Raw genomic sequence first — 9,215 nt, 5'->3', positions numbered from 1 at the left:
GGCTTATTTCTCACAGGGATATACTGATACTTGGGTCAGTCATGAGGAGGGGTTAGGGACCCTGAATATTGAAGATCAAGTCCCCTATTGAACCCGCAACAATAGGTGCGTTGTGCATCAGTCAGGTCCCCCTTCTGAGTTGGTGGTCAGGGGTCTTTCGATGGGACACTGACCCCGGGGTTCATTCAGATCACCAGTGATTGGGGGAAGTCCCATGGTTCCCTGATGAGAGGCCTCTGGCTGTGTGGGCCAGAGTCAGGGGTCTCTACCATGCAGGGGGTAGACCTGGAGTCTGAGGTCAGCTTACCTTTGATGACTAGCAGGTTGTCAACGGTGACTGGCACTTCTGGCTTCATACAGGAGTCCATTGCAGGAACCAGCTTCTTGCCCTGACCCATAGGACAGCAGCCCACTCCCTCCAGCAGCCCTTACATCTGGCCAGACTCCCCTGCTTCAGGATTCCCACTGATCCCTTCACTGATCCTGATCAAGGATTCATCAGCAACCATGACAGGTGTCCAAGACCATGACAAGAAACTTATGAACAATTCTGGTAATTCCTCATTATGACTGGTCTGACCCACCAGGTATATTAACCAATATCCTTTGGTTCATAAATGATTGATCAGAAGCCCAATAGTGATTTTGATCAAGTCCCTATGAATGACTCCAATCAAGGCTTCACTGATGACTTGACCAAAGTTCAATAACCATCAATGACCCATAAATAATTTTGATCAATATCCTCATTAGTAACCTTGATTAATGACCTATCAGTGATTCTTCAGAGATTCTGGCCAATATTACTATCAAGAATATAGGTCAATGACCAGTGGCCCACCTGTACCTGCTCTTAGCTCTGGATGAGGGTGAATCCAGGAATAGACTCCAGTTTATTGGCAGGGCTTTCTCCCTGGCCCGCCAGGGTACCCAGACCACATCCGTTTATCATTGGTACCTGCTGGGCAGGGATCCTGAGTACACTTAACAAACCTACTTCTCTACTTCCACATTCTCTCCCACTTTCCCTGGTTAGGACTTCAGTGGGTGTGAAGTATTTACTAAGCAGTTGTAATGGATGTGCAGCTGGTGGAGAGGGAATGGAAAAGAAATTGTTCTGATTTGGTATGGAGAGTGATGAAGAGGAGGCTAGTACCTACCTCTAGGAGCACAAGTCTGGGGAACAAAGAGAGGAACACCCAGCCTTTCCTTTGGGAGTCATGATTGGGGTACCTCGGGAGAACTGGAGAACTTGGTCCTGTTATGGAGGGCTGATGGGGTGGGGTAACCTAAGTCATATCATGGGAGTGAGAAGCCTGGACCCTGCCTTTGAGAGACTTTGTCTAGGCCAGGCTTGAAGTTGAAGACTGCCTGTAGGCTGCTAACTGACCTCTTTGAGGTCAGACGTTCTGGTCTGGAAAGGAGGCATCTTCTAATCTTGAAGCCTATAGCCAGCCAGGTAGGTACCAGGTCCAGGCTGACCTTGTCACCTACTCCTGTGGCCATTGATTCCATTCACAGGAGCCGGGCTGTCAACATGACCATTGATGCCATCTGGGCCCTCATCTACCTCCATTTGTCCATGAGCTGCTAGCTTCTGGTCACTCCAGATGCTGCCCAGACTTGGCCAGGGCCTGGGTCAGCGCCATGGTCTTTTTCAGATCTATGCCTTGCAGTGGCATGCCGATTAGCATGGCCTTTAGGCATGGGATACGGTGGTGTAGCCATCACGAGGGAGTGCGGTGTTCTCACAGCGGTGGGTTATCTTGAGTTCACTGACCGTGGTGGTGCCCTGTGGCGTCCCTGGGGGCAGGCGGCCTCGGACTGACTTCAGGGCCAGCGGTGCCCAGAAGTTCCCATGCACCAATTTGCGCGCCCTGCGCGCTCACGTCCAGAGCGCGCACGAAGCCCCTGATGTCCCCCTAGCTCAGGCGGCCTTCGTCTCTCTTCAGGCAGATCAGCCCCGGGAGTTGCGTGAGCTCTGGAGACCCTGGCTCCCTCCCCCTGAGAGGTCACCAGGCGCGCCTGCGCCATCGCTCCAAGCCCGAAGGGTGCGAGACTGCCGGAATCTGCCGGTGCCCCGTGTGTCTCTGCAGCCGGTGCACTCTAGTCGGGTCTCTTGACCCTGATCTGGTCTCTCCCTCTTACGTCCGCTCCCCTGCCCCGTGTCTGTGTCTGGCTGCCACTTGTTGGCCTCACAACCTGACCCCGGCCTGTACCTGCCCGGTACAGCCGCCCTTGCCCATTCTGCTTCAGATTCCAGCCACTGGCCTTCCGGTTTCGCGTGGCAGCAGGACAGCGAGTGGGCGGGGCCACCCCGGACAGGCGGCACTCTCGGCCAATGGTCGCCCCAGGGAGGCGGGACGACCCTTCTGTCCCGGCCAATCAGGAAGGCCCGAGGGCGCGAGACTTCCGGGACTTCCCAGGCCTGCTAGCCCACGGAGCTCCCGGGACTCGTGGGCCTGAGCGTCCCGCCTCGCGCGCCCCGCACCTTGCGCGCCCGCCGCGAACACACAGGGGCTGACACGCTGCTGGTTCGGGAGACTTTAAGCAAATGTTTGTGGGGCCGCGCCCGCCCGGCGGGTCAGTCATCCACGTCGGTCAGGACCCGGGCCAGGTAGTCCGAGTGCCGGATCCCGAAGCTCCAGCCGCCGGGCTTGCGGTGCTGCAGACCCAGGAGACGGCAATGATCTCGCAGGGCCAGGCGTCCAGCTCCGCGCCGGGACCCCCGGGACCCTGCCCCTCCTCCCCCGCCCCTGTCTCTTGACCCAGGACTCCAGACCACCTGGTCCACGTTGTAGGCTGCGGGCCCCGGATTTAGGGTGTTGTCCTGGGGGAGTGAAGTCCGCGCCAGCATTGAGAACTGGGGGGCCCGAGGCTTGTAGATCCCAGTGTTCACCACGTGGTAGGCGCAGGGACCCGGGGTCTGTGGGAGGGCAACGGGGGCGCATTGGCTTTCACCTCTTGCTACCCGACTCTGTGGCCCATCAGGTGTACCCCCCGCCCCCCGCTGCGTCGTGCCCTGCAGCCCCACCCCCACCTTGCTGAGGTCCTCGAAGAAGCTGCCCACTGCGCTGCGGCCATAGATGGAGTAAGTTGGGGCCGAGACTTTACCGATGACGCGTGGACCCAAAAGCGAGGGCACAGTGTAGGCCCCGGGACCTGGGGAGGAGCCAGCAAGGGGTGGAGTTCGGGTGGTGAGTCTTCCCTGCCAGGCCAGGGTCTCCCCGCTGCAGTCTGGTTCCCCATTGGGGATAGGAAGGTCCACGGTGCTGGAATGGGCTTGTCTGGTCTCACCTGGGGTCTGCTGCTCCGCGTGGATGCCCCAGTTTCGGGGGGCGATGGTGTGCCGAGGCGCACTGGGGTACGTCGCGTTCCCAGCTCGCTCGGGGAAATACCTGCCTGTGGGGCGGACCGGGGGTGTGTGCTGGGACAGGGTTGGGGGCCTGGTGGGAACCCGGGTTGGGGGGCCTGGTGAATCGGAGCCACGATTTGTCAAAGCCCGGTGGAGCTTGGGAGTTCTTTTGAGATCCATATATGGGGATGCCGATTTTGGAGTGTTAGGGTACACGAGGAGGGGGGTCGGGGCTCAGATACGGGGTACCCGGGTGGACCTCGGAGGCGGCTCTGCCCTGGGGAGCCCGGGGTCCCAGCAGTCCTGACCGGGTCCCGGAGTGAGGAAGGGCGCTGCCTGGCGCACACGGCCGTAGATGGAGTAGGCGGGGGTGCCGTCGCGGCCGCGCACGGTCATGCGAGCTGGAACCAGGTGGCCGGGCCCCGGGCCGAACGAAGTCTGCTGCATGGGGAGGCGCGCGCCGAAGGAGAATGCCGGGGCGCGGGGCCGCGAGGGGTCGTGCAGGACGTAGCCTAAAGGAGCGTCCCAGCGTCACCATGGGGCCCCGCTGCTCTCCGCCCTGGGCACAGCCCACCGTCCCCCTCCCTTCAACAGACTTTCCTCCCTTCCGCCCCGCAGCCTGGGTACGGTGTCCCCCTCCCGGCACAAGCCTCGGTAGCCCCTTCCCTCCAACCCCCGCCGGACGCCGGTACCGGTGTTCGGTGGCAGCATGTACTTGGGGCCCGGGCCACTGTAGAGCGCTGCGATGGGGCCGCGGGGCCGGTGCGGCCGCCAAGAGCCGACCCAGACGTCCGAGCCCATGGGGCGCGAGGGTGGGGTGAGCTTACGGCCCGCGGCACCTGTGGACATAAGGTGGCGGCCCCGGCCCCTCCACCCAGCACTCGCGCGGAACGCGCTTCACGGCTCCGGCTCCCCCGACTCTGGGGGCGGGGCCCATCGTGTATCCCTGGCGCAGGGAAAACAAACTGGAGCTTTCCCGGCTCAACGGGGGGCGGCGGGGGGCCGGGCCGGAGCTTCAGGCCCCCTGAGTGAGTCCAGTAGGGGTGTGTGAGCGTGCCAAGTTTGGGTTCAATCCTGGGGGAATGGAATTCCCTGGGGTTCTGGGAGGACTGGGATGTTTTAGGGTCATCAGGCCAAGACACTGGGGCGAGAAGGCGACGTGGGGAACCTGGTGCCCAGAGGGGGCCCCAAAGTTAATGCACTAACCTGCTCTTGTGGTTCCCGGCGGGGAAGGCAAGGTGGGGTGCCTGGATGCCTGACCCCTCTCAGCCCAACTCCCAGACCCCATTGTGTCCGGATTCCGCCTCCTGGCAACGGGACTGACAGCCTCTGACCGCAACCTGGCTCCGCCCCCACCGCCGCGACCCCGCCCGCGCGGCTTCTCTGTGGAGTCGTCCGCTCCCACCAGCGCTCTTCAGGCAGGGCCTTGCACCGGAGCACTGGCCTCACTCTTCCCCGGGCTTCAGTGCACCCATTCCAGAAATGTACGGATCTGCAGACAGAAGACAAATATGAGAATAAAGAAAATAAGCAGCACAAACAGCAAGTCCAATTTAATTATAATGCATAGAGGGAGAGGACTTTGCAGACATTTAAACCCCATATTTGCAGAAATAATCTGGGCTAGAAAAATAAAGCCCAAAACAAATATACAAGTTGAATAAAGAGATATAGGATACATATTGGATCAAAGTCCAAAATAAATCTCGGCAGGCAAAATATTTTTGAAAAGAAAAAATATTTAAGATATTGACAAATTCTTTTATTTTTTATTTAAAGATTTTTAATTATTTAAAAATTGTTTTAATGTTTATTTTTGAGGGAGAGAAGGAGAGAGACAGAATGAGCAAGGGGAGGGGCAGAGAGAGAGGGAGGTACAGAATCTGAAGAGGCTCCAGGCTCTGAGCTGTCAGCACAGAGCCCCACCCCAGGCTTGAACGCACCAACCATGAGATCCTGACCTGAGCTGAAGTCAGAGGTTTAACCCACTCAGCCGCCCAGGCGCCCCGATTAAAAAAAATTTTAATGCTTATTTATTTTTGAAAGAGAGAGGCAGAGGAGGAGCAGAGAAAGAGGAAGACACAGGATCCAAAGCAGGCTCCAGGCTATGAGCTGTCAGCACAGAGGCTGATGCAGGGCTCCATCTCATAAACTATGAGATCATGACCTGAACACATTATATATAAAAGTTGCACATTATATATAAAACATTGCAAAAGTAGATCCCTCATACCCAACTCTATGGGACATAGCTTACGCTGTGTTGAGAGGAAAACATACAGCCTTAAATAACTTCATTATTAATGAAAATTTTTAAATAAACTTGGTTTTCATCATTTGGAATTTATTCTGTGTATAGTTTTTTTAAAAATATAAATCACTTTATTTATTTATTTTAATGCTTATTTCTAAGGGACAGAGGGAGCGTGAGCAGAGGAGGGGCAGAAGGAGAGGGAGATTCAGAATCTAAAGCAGGCTCCAGGCTCTGAGCTGACAGCACAGAGCCCAATGCGGGGCTTGATCCTATGACCCTGAGATCATGACCTGAGCCAAATCCAAGAGTCAGACCCTTACCCCATTAGCCATCCAGGCGTCCGTATTCTGCGTATAGTATGAAGGAAGAATATACCTTACTCTCCCCTCTTCCAATACCATTTATCAAAAAAACATCATTTCCCTGATTATTTGAATTGCTAACTTGGTCATATACTAAACTCCCATAGGTTTGTTTCTGAGGTCTAAATTCCCATCTATCTCCGCACCAACACTGGAATGTTTCATTATGGGTTTCTAACGTCTTTTGATTTCTGATAGGACAAGTTCCTTCTCTTTTGGCTTCCTTTCCAAAATTACCTGGATAATTTTACACATTTTTCCCCCCAGATGAATTTCTGAATGAGTTGAAATTGTTTGGAATTGCACTGACTGTATAGATTACTTTGGTGGAGGATGGACTGGATTATAGTTTTGAGTTTACCAGATTAGGAACAGGTTATATTTCTGTAGGTCCAGGTTGGATAGGTTGTGACTTGGAATAAAGCAGTGATGATGGAGAGGGAGGGAGAGTGTGGTTGGAGATAGATTTTGGAGGTAGAACTGACACGCCTTAGTAATATGTAAGCAATGAGGGGAAGGTGGGGATCACCCCTTGCTTTCAGTCTGATGGATCAAGCAGCGTGCCACCTGTCACTCTGTCCCCTCCCAGCTCTAAACCCCTCCCACATCTGCTCTGCACTGACACTGTCTCTGCCCCCGCCGCATGCCTCCCCTTTGCCAGCTGGCGTGGTGCTAGATTTTGCCCATAGGGGGTGCTGGAGGGACACCGCAAGGGCTGACCTGGAGAAGGGCCTGCATCCCTCGTGGGGCGCTGCTGCTGTTTAGTGCAGAGGCCAGGATCCAGTGGCAGGAGATGGGAGGCTGTCACCTGAGCGGCCCGCTAGGCCAGCTGCGTCCTGCCTGCACCCTCTCAAGTTTCTCCACCGTGTGGCAGCTGCTCTAACATGCCAGCTCAGACTCGCACCCTCTTTTCCTCTCCACCTGTGGAAGCCACACCCTCCAGAAATGAGCCTCACCCTTGTTGCAGGTGTGGGGCTCTTCCAGGTTCTGGGTTCTTCTCTCCATCAGCCCTGGGTGTGCAGTGGGTAGCCTTGAACAACGTGGCTGTGGCCTGCACAGCCCCTTATCGCTGATGTTTTCCATAATACAGTCTGTATTGTAAATACTTTCTTATGACTTCCTGAATAACATTGTAGTTTATTGTAAGAATATAGCAATGCATGAAACACTCAAGCTGTGTGTTACCCACTGTTTATGTTATCAGTGCAGTGACGTTTTGGGGGAATCAAAAGTCACATGTGGGGTTTGTTTGGTACGCGGGTGGGGTTGGCTGAAGCAGCGACTTCCCGAGGTCACTCCTACGTCCCTTGGGACACTCTTCTACCTACTTGAGGGGAACCTCCTTTTCCTAGTTAACACTTCTTCATAGTATTTTTTTGTCCTGTTCACATTATTGTGTGGTTTTGAATCTTCTAACTGGAACCCAATTCACATAAAATTGAGGTTCACTGAAGTGACGTTGATGGGGAGTGGTGAGTGGGGGTGAGGGTATCATTCCCGGCTTGGTGCACAAAACAGAAACCAGTATACTACCAGGCTTCAGATGGGCTGGGGTGTGGGGGCTGAGAGGTGGCCCCTTGGGTCTAAGAGACGTGGGTAGCCGGGGTTGCGAGGCAGGCGCTTGGGGCCTTGTCTCTTTCCCGCCGTCCGCATCGCACCCGCGTCAGCAGCTGTTGCTGTGGTGGCGTGTGCAGCGGCAGCACGGCCAGCCTGCTCCTGGGTCGTCTCATGAGCATGCTTTTAATGTAACCACTCCGCTCAGAAGTCCCACTGCTAGGGAGTCTGAAAAATGTAGTTTTTCAGCTTTTAGGTTCTGAAATTTAGATTCTGAACATACAGAGAAGCAGCTGATGACAATGGAAGTTGAATGCAACTGGCCATATCCAGAAAGGTGGAAAACTCAAGTCTTGATTTGAGCGTCTCAGGCTCTAGATGGCTAACACTCCCCCCTCATGAAGGCATTAGCTAGGGAGACACGCACCTGAGGCTCTGTGGCGACGCCCAGCTTGGAGAGTATCCACAAGCCATGGGGATGGATAGCATGGGTTAGAGAGGGGCACTGACTCCGGTCTTCCTCATCTACCCTTTCCTCTGGCGCTTTTCATCCGTGACAGCAAAGCAGAGTAGTTCCCAGAGACCATATGACCTGCAAAGGCAAAAATAGTTATTGTCTGGCTCTTTACAAAAACAGACATTGTGAACCCTGAACTCAGAGTGGATGTGGGTGAAGAAGAGAAGAGCACTGGAGTCCTGGGCACTGTGGTGGTCCTGGGCTAGAGATTCGGCAGAAATGAATGCTCTGATACATAAATCATAAAGAAGTGACAGTCTCCTGGGCTTGGGTCTAAGGCCACACCTCAGCTAACTACTTCACAAGCTGTGTGTGTGGGGGGGACATTTGGTGAGCACAGCTTCTCTAGGTTCTGTAGTCCTTGACATGGGTGATGGTTATGTTGGTCGAACAATATTTTACCACCTACAGCGGAAGCCTCAGACTGCAGGAAGACACAGACGTCCCCGGCCACATTGCTGTGACGTGGACTCCCACAGAGTCACCCTACACGGCTGTCAAAAGTGCCATTTACAATGAGCATCATTAGATCGACGTCACGGTTCCTGGTGCAATTTCCTCTTCCTCATCAGGCCGTCTTGCTGCCCGGCCCACATTAGGCGTCATTTACGTGGTGACACCGCAACCATGTGGCAGGAACTACACAGTGGTCATTGTCACCTGCAAGGCTTGGGAGGGCACTCCTGTAGCTGGGAAGAAGAGGAGGAACCGGCAGCCAGTGAGGAAAACCATAAGAAATGGCGCGGTGAGGGCTGAGCTGAGAAGATGTTCCAAGAAGGCCGCGCGGCCGGCTGTGTGCTGTTACTGAGGCTGGACAAGGCCAATGTCTTGAAGCTAATGAAACGGAACCGTGGACGAGGAAAGTAGCTGAACTCCTCAGTAAGAAAACACCGAGCACAGAGGAAGGACCCGTGCAGAGGGTGCACGTGCAAACCCAAAGCCAACTCCCAGCCGCTTGAAACGATCTAGAGTGACGTACACACAATAGAATGAGGTGTCAGTTTCCGACTCGCAGTCCCTGAACTACAGCCGGGCATGGGCACAGCTGAAATGTGAACGGTGGCCTGCACTAGCACGTGGAAAGCACAGGAAGCAATATGAGGTGGAAATCATGAGGACCAAAGACATGCCTCGTGGAGCAGAGGCGCAGATGGATGTGACTCACGCAGGTGT

At 54.8% G+C, this 9,215-nt stretch overlaps 1 protein-coding gene across 1 annotated transcript; it reads right to left on the bottom strand.

The window, feature by feature from the left end:
• Positions 1 to 2,529: 2,529 nt before the first annotated feature.
• Positions 2,530 to 4,696, bottom strand: ODF3B (outer dense fiber of sperm tails 3B). The gene is made up of 7 exons (XM_029953125.1): positions 4,562 to 4,696; positions 4,048 to 4,194; positions 3,664 to 3,867; positions 3,298 to 3,402; positions 3,041 to 3,162; positions 2,786 to 2,926; positions 2,530 to 2,665 (listed from the first exon to the last, which is right to left on the bottom strand). The coding sequence occupies exons 1-7, from the start codon at positions 4,641 to 4,643 to the stop codon at positions 2,585 to 2,587; spliced, it is 882 nt and encodes a 293-aa protein (XP_029808985.1). The 5' UTR covers positions 4,644 to 4,696; the 3' UTR covers positions 2,530 to 2,584.
• Positions 4,697 to 9,215: the final 4,519 nt, after the last annotated feature.

The sequence above is a fragment of the Suricata suricatta genome, chromosome 10 (genome assembly GCF_006229205.1).
Source record: "Suricata suricatta isolate VVHF042 chromosome 10, meerkat_22Aug2017_6uvM2_HiC, whole genome shotgun sequence".
Taxonomy (NCBI): Eukaryota; Metazoa; Chordata; class Mammalia; order Carnivora; family Herpestidae; genus Suricata; species Suricata suricatta.
Note: the sequence above shows the minus strand (reverse complement) of the source record. Positions and strands in the feature narration are given on the sequence as shown.